General features: G+C 37.3%; 1 protein-coding gene across 5 annotated transcripts; it reads left to right on the top strand.

Moving 5' to 3' along the window:
* The first annotated feature begins 1651 nt into the window (after positions 1-1651).
* On the top strand, positions 1652-18480 carry si:dkeyp-120h9.1 (Y+L amino acid transporter 2-like). 5 transcript variants are annotated; one of them, XM_051872675.1, is made up of 11 exons: positions 1652-1815; positions 3848-3901; positions 3959-4431; positions 7518-7643; positions 8214-8358; positions 8712-8835; positions 11881-11984; positions 12075-12171; positions 12275-12424; positions 14383-14566; positions 16716-18480. In XM_051872675.1, exons 3-11 carry the CDS (start codon positions 3996-3998, stop codon positions 16811-16813), a joined length of 1464 nt encoding a protein of 487 aa, XP_051728635.1. In that variant the 5' UTR covers positions 1652-1815; positions 3848-3901; positions 3959-3995; the 3' UTR covers positions 16814-18480. The 5 variants fall into 5 exon arrangements, with proteins under 5 accessions (XP_051728635.1, XP_051728632.1, XP_051728633.1 ...); XM_051872676.1 differs by lacking the exon at positions 1652-1815 and adding an exon at positions 1945-2081; XM_051872672.1 differs by having other exon boundaries at positions 1653-1815; positions 3848-4431.
* Positions 18481-18916: the final 436 nt, after the last annotated feature.

Genomic DNA, 18916 nt, shown 5'->3' with positions numbered 1-18916 from the left:
GTTTTGGTTATGCTTGAAAAACACTTGCATAGTTTTCAGATATGGTCAGTAGGAAAATTTGATTTCAAGAGCAGTGAGAGGATTGTTGTACCCTAAATGTGAGAAATAGTTTAATTAAAATTCATGGTTACACATTAACTAAAAGAGAACTGAGCCAAACTGGGTGTCTTTTATGTTTCCAGCATAGCAATGGTCAAGAATGCACTGTGCTCAGTGAAAGAGGCGACAGCTCTGAATAAATAAATCCCACACAAACCTCTTTTAAAACCAGTTGCCTTCAGGAAATTTCACACTATATTATTGCACATGACAGTGCTTTATTACTGCTTAAGCTGAATAATAATTCATATATAATTAATTTATAACTGACAGCTAAATTATTTAATTTGCAACTACAACCCGAATTCCGGAAATGTTGGGACATTTTTTAAATTTGAATAATATGAAAACTAAAAGACTTTCAAATCACATGAGCCAATATTTTATTCACAACAGAACATAGATAACATAACAAACGTTTTAAGGGAGAAATTGTACACTTTTTTCCACTAAATGAGCTCATTTCAAATTTGATGCCTGCTACAGGTCTCAAAAAAGTTGGCACGGGGGCAACAAATGGCTGAAAAACAAGACATTTTGAAAAGATTCAGCTGGGAGAACATCTAGCAACTAATTAAGTTAATTGATATCAGGTCTGTAACATGATTAGCTATAAAAGGGATGTCTTAGAGAGGCAGAGTCTCTCAGAAGTAAAGATGGGCAGAGCTGTAAAAGAGCGTAAAAAGACTGTGGAATACTTTAAAAACAATGTTCCTCAATGTCAAATTGCAAAGGCTTTGCAAATCTCATCATCTACAGTGCATAACATCATCAAAAGATTCAGAGAAACTGGAGAAATCTCTATGCGTAAGGGACAAGGCCGAAGACCTTTATTGGATGCCCGTGGTCTTCGGGCCCTCAGACGACACTGCATCACTCATCGGCATGATTGTGTCAATGACATTACTAAATGGGCCCAGGAATACTTCCAGAAACCACTGTCAGTAAACACAATCTGCCGTGCCATCTGCAGATGCCAACTAAAGCTCTATCATGCAAAAAGGAAGCCATATGTGAACATGGTCCAGAAGCACTGTCGTATCCTGTGGGCCAAGGCTCATTTAAAATGGATTGTTTCAAAGTGGAAAAGTGTTCTATGGTCAGATGAGTCCAAATTTTACATTCTTGTTGGAAATCACGGGAAAAAAGAGATGCTACACCATGGTAAACATGCCCCCGTCCCAACTATTTTGAGACCTGTAGCAGGCATCAAATTTGAAATGAGCTCATTTTGTGCATAAAATTGTAAAATTGTTAAACATTTGTTATGTTATCTATGTTCTATTGTGAATAAAATAATTGGCTCATGTGATTTGAAAGTCTTTTAGTTTTCATTTATTCAAATTTAAAAAAAAAACGTCCCAACATTTCCGGAATTCAGGTTGCATCAAACTTTTTCAAGAGATTATGCTGTGAGTTTGTAAGACTTGCATACTTATTTGAATAACACACCCGAAAAACAGTTAAATGATGTGCAATAACCTTTACTTTATCTAACACAAACACTCCAGTCATATAGCAGTCAACAGCGCTGGCCTCCTGGAGCTGAAGGTGAAGGAGGAGAAGGAGGATGGCCTAATATTTTAGTGAGGGAAAAGCTGTAGTATTACAGGCACTGCTGGACGATGTCATGAGTCTCCTCCTCCTCCTCTCTCACAGCTCCACGTCCGCTCAGACATCCACGCACATGGTTCACGCTTTCTTCACAGAGAACAGGTGAGGTCTGATGAGTAGATCAATTAAACTTGATATTTCACACTTTAACTCCATCCGCATCAGCTGCTAGTAGTGTTAGCAAGTGTGAGTGCTGTAGCAGAGCCGTGTGTGTCTGTGTGGAACAGCTAATACTACACTAGCTAACAGATGTGGATGGGAGTCAGAGATGTTTTCTTTATCGGTTATCCGATGGGGGAATACGTTTTCTTAGCTCAGCGGTGAAGTAACATTGAAATTATGAAGTTTGACGGGAAATTGTGAGATTGGTAATCAAAAAGTTTTAAGACTAAACCTGAACAACGTGTTGTTAACTTCCTTTAACGTGTCGCTCGTGCTGGAAACAACTGATGACGGATTAATAAAGAGTCGTGTTTTATTGACCATATATAGAGATTAAGCACTCATAAAACGACAAATTTTTTTTGTAATGTCGCCCGTTTTTTATGCTGTTATAAAGTGAAGGAAGCCGTTTGGTGTTGGCGCGAAGTGAACATTTAAACCCGGGTACGTTTTTGGCACAATGTTGGATTGGATGTTGGATAAACACAATTCCGCTGAAGCTTAAAATATAAACGCACAAGTGAGACATAAATGAGGAAATGGTTTTATATTTTTACAACCAACACGATGTTAGTAGACCTTCCGGGTGTATTTAAGCGCCAGTAGCCTATGTATGATCATGTTTACGTCACTTTCTTGTTCTTTATCACTGTTTAAATAAGTTTCATAATCTGTATTCTAAAAAGGAGGTGTACATGCTTCACAGCTGTTGTAATACTCCTGTATACTTTCAGAACAGCTTTGACGTGCACATTTTGTTCCCCAACATTCTCACTGGAGATGCAGTATAATAAATAAAGTGACATCCAGCTCCACCTCTGTTGATCTAATGGGTGGAGGGATAGAGTTATGAGTACGGTTAGGGTGTGTTTGGACCTTCTATCTCCACCCATTACATCCAGAGAGGGGGAGCTGGACTTCACGCTCCACCCATGGCTCTGCAGTGAGCAGCCTCTCTAATAAATGGTAATTTAAAGGATTAGTTCACTTTCATATAAAATTTTCCTGATAATTTACTCACCCCCATGTCATCCAAGATATTCATGTCTTTCTTTCTTCAGTCGAAAAGAAATTAAGGTTTTTGATGAAAACATTGCAAGATTTTAATCCATATAGTGGACTTCAATGGCCTCGAAACGGTTGAAGGTCAAAATACTAGTTTCGGTGCAGCTTCAAAGGGCTTTAAACGATACCAGACTAGGAATAAGGGTCTTATCTAGCGAAAAGATCGGTCATTTTCTAAAAAAATCTAAATGTATATGCTTTATATAAACAAATGATCGCCTTCCAAGTGCTTCCGCCAAAAACGTACTTTCATATTCTTCAAAAAGCTTACGCTGTATGTCCTACGCCTTCCCTATTCTACTTACAGAACGAACACAGCGCCAGTTACATTTTTCTGTAAGTCGAATAGGGAAGGCGTAGGACATACAGCAAATTTTCATTTTTGGGTGAACTAACCTTTTGAGTCAATAGAATATTGAATATTCATTCAGAATATGCTGCTTAATGGCACCAGAAGTACTTAAGCTATACTTAAAAATATGACTTTTACAAGTTGAATACTTTTATATTTGTTGCATAGCTTTCAAATGAGCTTGTTTAGTGTCAAATGAAAGACATTATCTCTAGTAGATTTATCTCTTAAAAACCGTTGCACTTTGTTATCGATGACCGCACCCACCCAAGCGTTGCCTGGTTTTCTCTCTCACTTGTCTTTTCTTTCTCACTTTTCTCTCTGGTTCCCTACTGATGCCACTGCAGTCGCTCTATGACGCCCTGGGCAGCAGGTGTGGGAAATGACTGAGACTGAAAGAATGCCTGAGAATGAAATGACTGAGACTCAATTAAAGAACTGGTTCTCCAAGAGGGCTTGTTAAAAGGAGTCGGAAATGTTTTGTGTTGTCAACAATGTACCACAGTAGTTGTGTTTAGCCATTAACTGAGTTTTATCTCATTTATCACCTTCTAGATTTGATGCGGAAAGAAAAATGCGATGAGACTCGGCTGAAACTCTAGGCTTGAGGTGAGCGGACCCTTGTGTGCTTGATGGTCCAACATTCCTTATTCCTGATTTTTGTAGTACCCTTGCCTCTTGAGTTCAGTCTTCCCAGTTCATCATGGGGGACACCGACTCCACCAGCTCCATGCGTCTGAAGCAAGAGATCTCGTTACTGCATGGTGTTTGCCTCATCGTGGGGAACATGATTGGCTCGGGCATCTTCGTTTCCCCCATTGGTGTTCTTGAGAAAACAGGATCTTACGGTCTGTCTTTGGTGGTTTGGGTTATTGGAGGAATCTTCTCTGTTTTTGGTGCCCTGTGCTACGCCGAGCTGGGCACCACCATTCGCAAATCAGGAGCCAGTTATGCCTACATCCTGGAGACCTTTGGTGGCTTCCTGGCCTTTATCCGTCTGTGGACCTCGCTGATGATCGTGGAGCCGGCCTGCCAGGCAGTCATTGCTCTTACTTTTGCTAATTACCTAGTGAAACCATTCTTTCCCACCTGCCCGGCACCATATGATGCAGTACGGCTCATTGCAGCTCTCATTATAGGTAAGTGCTCCTCTGCTCATGCATGCATGGAGAGATTGCTTTGATAAAGACAAATGTAACAGCACTTACACAGAGTACATAGTGGCACAATAAAGGCCAGCTTTTCAAGAGATTCACTGCTGTTTACTGTACGCACAGCGCAGTGTGTGTGAGATTACTGTGAAGAGAGCGCTTCATGTCAACATGTCAAAAATAAACCATACCAATTTATGCCGCTACCTGGGGGTTGTAGCAGAGCATAGTACTGATCTGCTTACTTTTATTTAGGTAATTCTTTTAGTTTGTATGGTTGACTGCATGCCTTACAGTCCCTTTATTTATTTTCATGCAAAATATAAAATACATATATTGGAATATACTGACTTCATAATATGCACAACATCTCTGAATCAGTGTTGTAATTCTAAAAGGGTTAGTTCACCCAAAGATGAAAATTCTGTCATTAAAGGAATAGTTCACTTTCAAATAAAAATTTCCTGATAATTTACTCACCCCCATGTCATCCAAGATGTCCATGTCCTTCTTTCTTCAGTCGAAAAGAAATTAAGGTTTTTAATGAAAACATTTCAGGATTATTCTTCTTATAGTGGACTTCAATGGTCTCCAAACGGTTGAAGAAGGTCAAAATTACAGTTTTAGTGCAGCTTCAAAGGGCTTTAAACGATACCAGACGAGGAATAGGGTCTTATCTAGCGAAATGATCGGCCATTTTCTAAAAAGAACTGGTGCCGCGTTCGTTCCGTAAGTTGAATAGGGAAGGCGTAGGACATTCAGCGTAAGCTTTTTGAAGAATACGGAATCGCGTTCTGGTGGAAGCACTTGTGATGCGATCATTTGTGCCTATAAAGCATATACATTTAGATTTTTTTTTTTTTTTTTTTAGAAAATGTTCCGCTAGATAAGACCCTTATTCCTCGTCTGGTATCGTTTAAAGCCCTTTGAAGCTGCACTGAAACTGTAATTTTGACCTTCTTCAACCGTTTGGAGACCATTGAAGTCCACTATAAGGAGAAAAACCCTGGAATGTTTTCATCAAAAACCTTAATTTCTTTTCGACTGAAGAAAGAAGGACATGCACATCTTGGATGACATGGGGGTGAGTAAATTATCAGAATTTTTATTTGAAAGTGGACTAATCCTTTAATTACTCACCCTCATGTCATTCCACACCTGGAAGACCTTTGTTCATCTTCAGAAGACATTATTTTTGATAAAATCTGATGGCTCAGTGGGGCCTCCATTGACAGCAAGATAATTAACACTTACAGATGCCCAGAAAGCTACTAAAGATATATTTAAAAGAGTTTATGTGAGTACAGTGGGTAAACCTTAATGTTATGAAGTGACGAGAATACTTTTTGTGCACAAAGCTTTACGAATCTTTTGTTTTGAATCTTTTGTTTCGAATCAGTGGTTCGGAGTGTGTATCCAACTGCCAGTCACATGATTTCAGTAAACGAGGCTTCGTTACGCCATAAAGTGTTTCGAAATTTCAGTGGTTCACCACTGGGGGTGTGACTTTGGCAGTTTGATACATGCTCCGAACCACTGATTCGAAACAAAAGATTCGTAAAGCTTCGAAGCTTCATGAAGCAGTGTTTTGTAATCGCCCATCAATAGATATTGTTGAATAAAGTTGTTATTTTGTTTTTTTGGTGCGCAAAAAGTATTCTTGTCGCTTCATAACATTTAAGGTTTTACAGCACTAAAACGCAAAAAATAATACAAAAACACATAAGTTACTAAAAATTAAACTACAATTAAAAGGAAAACTGAAAATATAAAAAATAAAAGCTAGTTCAAAATATTAATAAATACTAAAGTAATATGCTAGGAGAGTTTTTGTTCTTTCAACCCCTTTTAATATCTGCAGTTATTCCTTGTGAGTTAAATCCAGGATCCTGTTTTTTCCTTTATCAGAAAGTGCAAATTTACTTTCTTTTTTGTGTGAACTACCTTTGTGGACTGTTGAATTGTGTAATTTCAGAATTAACAAGTTAAAATTACACAATCCAACAGGTGAGTCTCCATTGCGTCAACATGAGTGTAAAATAAATGATGTCATAATTTTCATTTGGCTAAAGTACTTGCTTTTTTGCATAAACTTATACTTTGTCTATTTTGTCTAAATGGAGTGAGTAATGTCTTTGCAAATCTTGAAGCATGTTTTCTGTTAGTTCAGCTGTTAATTCCACTGCGGCTGCCAGACTGCTCTCTCCATACATGTCAGTGTTGGTTGGCATTTTATTTATGCCAAACAAATACTTTAACCCTGCCAAGACTTCCATAGAACCTTTAAGAATTCATTGGTGATGGTTTCCACAGACCATGTGCAGTTTGTTTGAGTTCAAAGCAATTCTTGGGTATTTGTCACCCTGTGGCATGTTTTGCTACTTACTGTGGCAAAGTCCACTCACTGAAGTATTTGACAGTCGGCCTAAACCACAAAGCTACAGGCTTATGTAACAGTGTAATTCTATTCTACAGGGTTTATTTTCCTTTTTGTGACAAATAGCACTTTATCTGGGCTTGATCTGTACAATTTCATCAGAATGAGGTGCCATTTGGGCTGAGACTTAAATCAGGTACACAAGTACCTCAATTAATCTGGGTATCACAGCGGCAGGATGCCCAGTCGTGACAACATCTGCAGTTATGTAGCAATAACATTTCAGAGCCAGAGACTGTTGTCAATGAGTGAATTACTGTGTTGGTGAAATTAGATGCCAGAAGTTCCTAGTGTTTAGTGCGGTATCTAATGAACGGAGGAACTTTAATTACCAGTCAGTAAAACTACAGAAGCAGGAGCTGAGGGTTTATTCTGTTCTGAAAAAACACACATAGCCTAATTTTATAGCCCTAGACAACCTGCCAGTGAACCGAAATACTTAAAAGGGAACTTTTGACACATTGGAAATTTGAAGTTCATCTTGATTTTCAAGAAAATCTAGTAATTGCTAAACATTAACTGTTACCCAAATGATCAAAAGTGACACTGAGAAATACCAGCAGTTTTAATCCAGCAATTTTACTGTATATATTGTTAGGCATTTATATGGACATGCCTATTTCTCTTTCCTCTGCAGGTCTTCTGACCGTTGTGAACTGCATGAAGGTGAAGTGGGGGGCCATTCTTCAGGTCATCTCTACTTTTGCTAAAGTTCTGGCTCTCATAGTCATTATCATCGCTGGAATGGTTGTGCTGGCCCAAGGTGTGAACATACTGACACCCATATAGTTTACTATATACACTGTTGTTCAAATGTACTACTGTTTTTGAAAGAAAGTAATACTTTTATTCAGCAAGGACACATTAAATTGATCAAATTTGAGAGTAAATATATTTATAATGTTACAAAAGATTTCTATTTCAAGTAATTGCTGTACTTTTTAGTTTTCTATTAATCAAAGAATCGTGGAGAAAAAAAAAAAAATTATTGCCGTTTCCACAAAAATATTAAGCAGCTAAACTGTTTTCTACATTGATAACAAAAAGAAATGTTTATTGTGAACCAAATATTAGAATGATTTCTGAAGGATCTTGTGGCACTGAAGTAATGACTTCTGAAAATTCAGCTTTGCCATCACAGGAATAAACTACATTTTAAAATACATTAAAATATGAAAAATTATAACACTATTTTACAATAATACTGTTTTTATATTCTATTTTTGATCAACTAAATGCAGCCTTGGTGAGCACGAGACCACACATGTATATTTTTGTGAGTCATTACTGTTTATTTCTAATATTTGATTGCATTTGCTTTGCTGTGCCACAGGAAAAACAAACAACTTTAAAGATTCGTTTGAGAACTCTAAGCTGGATCCAGGAAACATGGCTCTGGCTCTGTACGCCGCTTTGTACTCTTACTCAGGCTGGGACACTCTCAACTTCATCACAGAGGAGATTAAAAACCCAGAGAGGTACGAATATTCATGACATTTCACTTAAAATAAAGATGATCTCCTACAAGTTATATGTTCCACTCATTGCAATTTAGTATCAATTATAATTTCTCATATACTGGCTGACACAGAAAAATTGGCTCAACCAATGCCATGAGTTTAAGACAGGACTGTTTGTTTTACTGTTTTACTGACCAATGACAGATGGATTTGGTGTATCTGGGAAACCTGTTTGAAAACAGTCATTATTTTTGCAATCCCTTATAGCACAGAAATTACACGTTTCAGCTTGAATTAATGTCCAGCAGTTTTGTTGCAAATCACATAGGAAAATCAAATATGTAAGCAAAATCTCTTTTTCTCTGCTACAGAAACCTGCCATTGTCAATTGCGATCTCCATGCCCATTGTCACAGTAATCTACATCCTGACTAATATCGCCTACTATGCAGTGCTGGACATGGATACATTGCTATCGAGTGAAGCCGTGGCTGTGGTGAGTAAAACTATTTTGGAGCCGAACATGATAAAAAGAATCTACTTTGTGTTTTATCATCACATCTGAATAGCTAAAGCTACTATAGCAAAACTCATTTTTAACCCACATGATACTGGATGTCACATGCAAGTTAATTGACAGCGTCTGTTTAGTTTATTTGCTTCAGATTTGATCATGTTTTCATCTCCTGTTACACTGATCTAGTTAAGGAGAGCAGCTTGAGGCAGAGACTTCTCTCTGGAGATTCTCGATGACATTAGTCCACAGCCACAGACGCTCTGCTGCCTATAATTATGCTAGTATGCTGCTCTGTGGAAAGTTTTTATATCCATCATTTGTGCCCCACAAACTGTTTACTGTGTTTGATATACTGTTTTGTTTCTGCTGTCCTGTCCAATTTTAATACGCAGAGACAACAATAAGTTGTAAAAAACATGTTCTCTGTTTCCAAACAGCAGAAGTTGTCCGCAGACCGAAAAAAGTATTCGGACCAAAAAAGGTTCTATCAAAAATATATCTTTAATTTTTACTTGTGCATGTGAAAAAACAGACCAGAGAGCAGACGTTAAATCCCATAGCTTTCTATAGTGCTCGGTTCTGTTTGAGCATCTCCACGCACAACATTAGCTCAACCAATGGTCTGCATTTGGGGTGGTGATATGACGGGAAAAAAAAAAAAAAAAGTAAAAAATGTGTGAAATGGCTTAGTGCTATTATCAAACTGCAAAGGCTGCAATGTAATCCGGTGTTTTGTGGCTTGACTCGCAGTAAATGCTGTTCCACACAAACTTTGGGTCGCTTGTGCATTTGGAATAACAACATCTGCCCATCATCTTCCCAAAAATGGATGTTCTCAACAAAAGAGAAGCTTTATGGGCTTCTTGCCGTTTTCCGGCAAAATAAAAGCATGATGGTTTAACGTTTGAAAATGAAGAAATTAAGATAATTTTTCAGTTGTACTGTAAAATAAAATAAAAAATTGTTATTATAAAATTATATTATAATATTAAAATTTCATTATTATTTTAAAGGATTAGTTCACTTTAAAATGAAAATTACCCCAAGCTTTACTCACTCTCAAGCCATCCTAGGTGTATATGACTTTCTTCTTTCTGATGAACACAATCAGAGTTATATTAACCCTTTAAGACCTGAAGGCTTTTTTAGAATTTTATTTTCTGAGCGACAAAAAGTACAAAAAGTAAAGACTCATAACTCCAAAACTGTAGCAAGGAGAGTCAAAAGGTAGGTATCATTTGATAGAACACATCTTAAATTTTTAGAAAATATAAATTACCTTACATTTGGACATTTTCCTGCTGAGAAACTACTGATAAAAGACAAAAAATATATATAATTTTTTTTTTATAATTTTTCTTTTTTTTTTTTTTACTTGATATGTAATAACTAAGGAAGGCAATAAGATCGGAGAAAAATTCTTTTTTAGTGCTGCTCTCCTGTCAGCTGCATCTGGTTCAAATTTTGTAGCGATAGCATGAAGTATAGTTGAATAAATTGTTATTCATTTTTTCATTTTTTAATCATGAGAATCTGCTTTAAATAATGATGTGCCATGTTCTATGATCTGTGCATTTTTCTTGACGTTATGAGCACGTGAAATCTACATATTTGTATTCAGTTAGCGATTGTGCTGTTTTTGTTGTAAACGCATATTACTCAGACTCATTAGAGGGTGAAAACAATGCAACAGAAGCATGTTGCAGGCTTGATCTGAATGTGTAAAGTCTCTGGTTTTGTATGCAAAAAGAATTTTTGTGCTACCTATATGGGTTCAGTTTTTATTGGCTCTTAAAGAGAGACGCGCAAATGGGAGCGCCGACGCTCCATCCGGTCTTAAAGGGTTAATATGCTGAGTGCGTCCAAGCTTTATAATGGCAGTGAATGGGACTGAGTATGAAGCTTAAGAAAGTGCATCCATTCATTATAAAGGTGTACTCCACACGGCTCCGGGGGGTTAGTAAAGGCCTTTTAAAGTGAAGCGATGCGTTTGTGTAAGAAAAATATCAATATTTAATAAGTAATAAAGTAAAATATCTAGCTTCCGCTAGACTGCCTTCTGTATTCAACTTACAAAAAAAGCGTAACTGACGTCGCGTCGCAGAAGGCAGTCGGGCAGAAGCTAGATATTTTACTTTATAGCTTGTTAAATATGAATATTTTTCTTACACAAACACATCGCTTCGCTTCAGAAGTCCTTTATTAACCCCCCGGAGCCGTGTAGAGTATGTTTATGATGGATGGATGCACTTTCTTGAGCTTTAAACTCATTGCCCCCATTCACTGCCATTATACAGCTTGGATGCGATTGCCAAAACTGAATGGAGATTATCTTGTACTGTAAATTATTCAAAAATCTTACGATAGTTCGATAATCTCCATTCAGTCTTCACAAAATATTATTTGTTTTCATGCCTTTGCAAGACATTGCACCATTTCATGTTTTTCATCTGCAGAAAGATCTTTCTTCCTCCCCATATTGCATGAGAACTGTGACTTCCTTAATAATGTGGAACAACATCTTTAAGTAGGGTTTCCATTTACCTAAGTAGACCTGGCAAACTGTTTAACAAATCTGTCTGAAATTGATACCAGTTATCTAAAAAGATATGGAGAAATAAGACAAAAAAACACTCTTTGAAAAACTAAAATCTGAATGTTTATTGTACTGAAATCCCACTGATATGTAACTTGCATAATAATTTGGAACACAGTGTATATGTTCATGCTCATTTCTTCTATTTTTACATTTAGATTACCTTTGCCATCATCTAACGCTCAGTTAATCTTTAAAAACACTGTTAAATGTAATCTTTAGCAAATCTCAAAATGAATATCCATTTTCATACTGTACATTATAATGTTGTGATGCCTAAATTCACTAGCATTTACATCTGCTGATTTCAGTGTTTTATTTATAGTGTTATTTATTTAGACAAACTAGTATACAATGTCAGCCATTTATTACTTTACATTTATTACATTTATAACTAATTAACACTTTTGCTTTTGTATCTAATCCAGACGTTTGCTGACTATGTGCTGGGATATGCTAGCTGGCTCATCCCTATATCTGTGGCTATCTCCTGTTATGGAGGCTTAAACTCCTCTATCATTGCTGCCTCCAGGTAGAAGTTTTGTTCTAATAGTCTTTTGTCATTTGAGTCGATGTCTAGTGACAGGAATTCACTTTCTTAGCCAAATTTTTTGTCCTCTAGGTTATTCTTTGTGGGCTCACGTGAGGGTCATTTACCCAATGTCCTCTGCATGATTCATGTCAAGCGCTACACACCAATTCCAGCCCTGCTGTTTAACGTGAGCTGTCAGGCTCAGACATGCCTGTACTATGTATAAAACCCAGAATATCTGCATTCTAAAAAAAAAAAAGTATAACCTGCTTTTCTTCCTCCCCCTACAGGGTGGCATGTCACTCATATTCCTCTGTGTGAAAGATGTGTTCCAGCTAATTAATTACTTCAGTTTTAATTACTGGCTGTTCATCGGCCTTTCCATAGGCAGTCAAATCTACCTGCGTATTAAAGCACCTGACCTGCCCCGTCCTGTTAAGGTAAGTCAACAGCTCTGATCCAAAACCTAGTGATCTACCTAGCTACCCTCTACCTATGTAGTCCTAACCATTATAAGTGACAGCTTCTGAACTGTCTACATCTGCAGTAACTCCCATGTACACAAGTAGTGCTGCTCATGTGAGGGAGAGCCTTAAAGGGTTAGTTCACCCAAAAACGAAATTCCTGTCATTAATTTCTCACCCTCATGTCGTTCCAAACCCGTAAGACCTTCGTTCATCTTCGGAACACAAATTAAGATATTTTTATGAAATCCGAGAGCTGTCTGACTCCTCAAAAGACAGCAGTTTAATTACCACTGTCAAGGTCCAGAAAGGTACTAAAGACATCATTAAAATACTCAACGTGACTACAGTGGTTCAAAGCTAATTTTATGAAGTGTCGAGAATACTTACTGCGCAGTTGTCGCAGTAAGCACAGTGCAGGCTTACTACATCAGAATGGCGACTCATTATTGGCCGGCTCCTGTGTCAGCATCACACACATACGTTGTGCTGATCACAGCTTTGGCCAATACTGAGCCGGCGTTCTGGCATAAACATGGCAGCCTGCACTGTGCTTACTGCATCAACTGTGTAAGGAGAATGACAGAGAAGAGAAGAGATTGTTGAATAAAGTCGTTATTTTTGTTTTGTATTTGCGCACAAGAAGTATTCTTGTCGCTTCATAAAATTAAGGTTGAACCACTGTAGTCACGATGACTATTTTAACAATGTCTTTAGTACCTTTATAGACCTTGACAGTGGTGGTTAAATTGCTGTCTATTGAGGAGTCAGAGAGCTCTCGCGTTTCATAAAAATATCTTAATTTGTGTTCCGAAGATGAACGAAGGTCTTACGGGTTTGGAACGACATGAGGGTGAGTAATTAATGACAGAATTTTCATTTTTGGGTGAACTAACCCTTTAACTCACAATTGATTTCAGTAAAGTGCAACATTCGGGTTCCTGTAGTTAACATTTTTAATACATTTTTTTTTAAAGAATTTATTATAGAAAATTTATGTTCCCTTATAATCTTTATTCTAAATATCATCAGAGGAAGCTATGTTTTTCGGCGCAAGGGCGGGACAACCTGTCACTCATGAGATCATGAATGAGATCGCAGCAAAACTAAACCAAAACGATCAAAGATCAATCAATTCCTGATGGACAAAATCAAGTCCAGCCCTACATATTTTTTTTTTTTTTTTTTTCTTGTTCAAGGATCCGTTTCCCTGGATATACACTGACTGGCAAAAAAAGTCGCTGTTTGGATTTAAATAGGCAAATACAGAGTCTGACTGTATCATTATTGCTGTGATTATTATGTTTCTAGCATGTTACATGTTTGGGAACAGTTCTTTTAAGCTTTAAAGATGGAGTGTGTAGCTTTTCATTTCTTAAACAACCATGTAGGATGACACGTCATGGCCATATTCCAGGATGACAATGTCAAGATTCATAAGGCTCAAATTGTGAAAAAATGGTTGGGAGAGAGCATGAAGAATCATTTTCACACATGAATTGGCACCTCTGAGTCCAGACCTTAAATTCATTGAAAGTCTTTGGGTTGTGCTGGAGGAGACTTTACAGAGTGCTCACCTCTTGCATTGTCAATACAAGATCTTGACCAAAAATTGATGCACCTCTTGATGAAAATAACATCACAACATTTATTTCCATTAAGAGGTGCATACATTTTTGGTCAAGACCAGTCAGATTTAGACTTTTGCCTTTGTGAAAGTGTTTCAAGTTTTTTGTGCCATATGCATCAGATGGCTACATCGTTCAGATAATGGAGTGTGGGTGGTTCGTGAATCAGGAGCACATTTATGATGCCTTAAAATACTTAGATAATAGCAATATTTAATGCTTGCAAAACAGTTGATGTTTTTATTTCTTTATTGCCCTGGTTTATGAAGTGCTTAATTGACTCTGTGTGTTTTTGTTTCCATGTAGCTGAGTCTGTTCTTCCCTATAGTGTACTGTATGTGCAGCGTGTTTCTGGTGATTGTACCACTCTACAGTGACACCATAAACTCTCTGGTGGGAATCATTGTTGCGCTCTCCGGGGCTCCTGTGTATTACATATGTGTTCACCTCCCGCCTAGCTCCAGACCCGCCTTTCTGGGACACATGCTCGGTGAGTGAGCACACAAACACGCAAGAACCTCTCGTTTCTTTTGTCTCATTTTTATTAGTTCAGCTGGGCACCTGCACATCTCTGATTTCTGCTGCAAGCAGTACGAAGTGTTTATATTTTTTAACCTACATACATGTTACAACCAGGTTCAGTTTGCCTTCTAGGGGTTTCTGTTGCATAAATACATAAATGTGGTGTTGTATAATGAATTTGAACCCAAGATGAATGCGCTGTTTTGAAACAGGAATGTTTTGACCATATAATAATCTGTATGTACTGCAAATCGTTTTACAATGAACAATGACTGTACTGTTTTCATCTGTCTGAGACTGCTGTTCTTAGCCTAGAGATAGGCTTCTATGAATCCGGAGTGCATTACTGAGAAAAAAATGGGATGTCAGTCATTTTCAATTCATTTTTGGTCACACTTTACGTTACAACATTCATGATGCAGTTGTATAGAGTAATAAACCTCAGCTCATGTGCTTAATACAGACTAATTAGAATGTCATAGAGACTTGGGTTTGGGTTCTTTGGCTTGAGCCTATAAACCACGATCTAATAACAACTCAGAACACCTTAGCAACCATGTAACTATGCTTGGCAACTACTTACAACACCCTACTCTTAAAATTTCAGTTACAGTTCTGACTGCTTCATCTATCATCAAAAGTTTCTTAAAATAAAAATAAAACAAAATAAAATACTCCGAACAAACACATAATCCTCCGACGCGATCCAGGACACCATTAATATAAAGCATCCACTTGTTTCCAACACTGGGATCCTTCTGAAGTCTGTACAGAGACGCAAACAAGCTGTTCAAACTGGATGCGTCAAAGCGAACGTTCTTTCACTCTTCCATCTGTCCTGTTGTTGACAGACTCAAGTGTTTGGAGAATGTTGAACACGCATCTGTATACTGTATCCAGTGTAGACAGCGTCAGTGATTATAATGGGTTTTATTTGCTTTTGACGCGACGTGACGCTCACATCCAGTGTACGCAAATGTCAGCCGTTAAGCGATTGAGCGGCAGTGGGCGGGGCCTTGGCCTTTGGTGTGATGTATAACTATTTGTTGAAAGTCTTGCTCTGGAGGTAGTCATATGCAAATGTGTTTGCCCATGTGATGTCATGAATCCCGCAATATCAAAAGAGCCTTTTTGGAGCTTGATTAAAGGGTTAGTTCACCCAAAAGAAAATTCTATCATTAATTACTCACCCTCATGTCGTTCCAAACCCGTAAGACTTTCGTTCATCTTCAGAACACAAATGAAGATCTTTTTGATGAAATCTGAGAGCTTTCTGTCCCTCCACTGACAGCTACGCAACTGACACTTTGATGCTTCAAAAAGTTCATAAAGGGATCATAAAACTAATCCATATGAATTGAGTGGTTTAGTCCAAATTTTCTGAAGAGACTTGATCGCTTTATATGATGAACAGAATGAATTTAAGCTTTTATTCACATATAAACATTGATCAGTGAACAGAAGTTTAACCAAACCTACTTGACACGCAAGAACAAACCTCTTGCGGAAGCTCAAATGTGCTGTGTAACAAATGAGAATGAACCTCATTGGTTCTTGCACATCAAACACTTGAGCTTCCGTTGGTTTACCACAACTGATGTGTGAGTTGAACAATGTTTATATGTGAATAAAAGCCTAAATTAAATCTGTATCTCATTATATAAAGCCATTGTGTCTCTTTAAAAAAAATTTGGACTTAACCACTCCAATCATATGGATTCGTTTTACGATCTCTTTATGAACTTTTTGAAGCATCAGAGTTTGTTGCGTAGCTGTAGGGACAGAAAGCTTTCAGATTTCATCAAAAAGATCTTCATTTGTGTTCCGAAGATGAACGAAAGTCTTACGGGTTTGAAATGACATGAGGGTGAGTAATTAATGACAGAATTTTAATTTTTGGGTGAACTAACCCTTTAAATGCTTTGTTTATAATGATGATTTTTAGAGCAGGCAAATTAATATATACCATTTTGATCTTAGACATACGGACTAGTTAAGAGGTTTTTAAGTAAGCATAGGGTTATCTGACTCTTGCACACCATTTGTCTTGTACGCAGGTTTATTTAATATTCTGGATGATTTTCACATACTGATCTTTGATCTCTTTATTTTTTCAGATACACTTTCATTGCAAACACAGAAGCTGTGTTATTGTTGCGTGGCAGAACCCGGTTTGGACCTGGACAATCCGCCTGAGGATCACAAAAAAGAATAAACACCGGCTCTAAAGGAAGCTAAACCAATAAACCTGGATTGCCTAGACTTCTTTGAGAATAAGCCAAAATTCCAGCCAGAACCGCATGTCTGCACCTTCCAGTCTGAGCGTGTATGGAATGGAGCAATGCATGTTGATGGAGATTAGGATTGAAATATTTATCTGAGTAAACAACTGAACATACACACATACGCACACCCTGTGCCTCTGATCCCTCAGACCTGTGACTGTTTTAAATGCTAAGTTCAGTCCAGTGGACACAATGCAGTTAAAGACCGTTGTCAATGTGACCGTAATATGGTGTTTTCTTGAAATCAGATTCACCGCCTTGTTTTATTCTTAAACTTTTAGATTGTTTTTCCTTTTGTGAGATTCACATCAGTTTTACGTATATGAGGCTCCTTAGATGATCAACTTTTGTTAGGCCAGTTAACTGAAATCGGTAGAGAAATTCATGTTGCATTTGCTAGATAATGAATCTTGTTTACTGAGATGAAGGATTGTTTTATTGGTACTCCAGACTTCAAAGCCATATCTTTTTTATACTTATAGCTCCGGTTGGTAAAATGACTTTTAAAGATGTTACTCAAGTTTAACTAATTTTGGGCCTACTTATATAAAGATTTCTTTCTCATATCAAGTGTGTCATTTTAGTCCAAAGCACAGAACGTTTTTTCCTCGTTTAATCCAGACCAGATAATTGTAGACCTGTTGGTTTTAGAATTTGCTTTTATTTTTAGTGACTGGCGTTTGAATAATGTCTTTCTGTTTTGTCTGTCATTTACATGCTGTTTTATGCTGGATTATTTTCTTTTGTCCCCAAAAAGTAATGTGAAGGTACAGTTTGTATTTGCATAAATGCTGGGGAAAGCACTGTTTTATGGGAGCACTGTCATTGTGTGCAGATACTACAGCGGAAATGTGTTGGATTTACCGTACACGGCCATATAAAACAGCAGCATTTGAGTTTACGAGAGGGGAGACGGTGTCTTAACATGTCCGCCAGTTTTGGTCAATCTCAGATTCAGATGTTTCTAAATAGTTTTATTTTGTATGTTTGTTGACAAGCACATATAACACTTTAATAACTGCCGGTCAGAGGTGACATTTTCTAGGATTTCTAGATGAGTCCATCAGTTCCTCATCAGATGGACCTTTTAGGATAATAAACCAAAGAATTGGTTATAGGAATACCAGCAATTACGAAGCCTTATGATGCTCTTGGTAGTAGAGCTTTAATATGTCTTAAAGCTGCTATATAACGGTACATCTTGCCATTGCTCTTTTATATTGTAACTGGTCATCCTTCTGCCCGATACAGTGACCAAAGTCATATTTTAATCCATCCAGAATATGTCCTGCCCTGATGTTGTTCATTACATATACTGTTTAAACGTGGATTGTCTTAAGTACTGTATGGTTATTATATGTGCCTTAAGCGGTTGTGGATTATATGGCCAGGTGATCAATATTTTGTGAAGAACATTCAAATATACTACTTTGAGTCTTTTGGGTGTCGATGTTACAAACCTATGCTCTTCTTTCATTACATTCCATTATGTTTTTACGTTCATGTGAGACTGTGGTCCTGTTTATTGATTTCTTTTATTTATTCCACAGATGTAGAATTACACATTAAATGACAATAAACATAAGACAGAAAGAAACCTTTGGTCGTTTTCCTTGTTTTTTTTATTGTTTTTTTTTTTTTTTATTAAAAGGCAAGCATCACTCTTACTATCGCTCGTTATTGGGTTTATAGGTTTTTGGCATATGATATAACCTCTCCAGTAAATTCGCGCTACACACATGGCTGACACCTTAAATTATAATAGAAGTGTGTTACTTTTCTATGCGATTAGACTTAGAATTTACATTGTAAAAGAGACTGAGACATTTCTAGGGACTGGAATATCATAAAATCATTCACCTGAAAAAAAAAAAGTACCCTAGCAACTGCATAGCATCACTTAAAAACCTCCAGAACACCACAAAAATGCGTAGCAATACAGTAGACGACGTTTGAACAGGCAAACACAGAGTAATGGATTGGAGATAACCACCAGAGGGCGTCATAGGACTACAACTACATTATTCCTTCAG

This window comes from Ctenopharyngodon idella, chromosome 19, assembly GCF_019924925.1.
Source record: "Ctenopharyngodon idella isolate HZGC_01 chromosome 19, HZGC01, whole genome shotgun sequence".
NCBI classification, from domain to species: Eukaryota; Metazoa; Chordata; class Actinopteri; order Cypriniformes; family Xenocyprididae; genus Ctenopharyngodon; species Ctenopharyngodon idella.
Note: the sequence above shows the minus strand (reverse complement) of the source record. Positions and strands in the feature narration are given on the sequence as shown.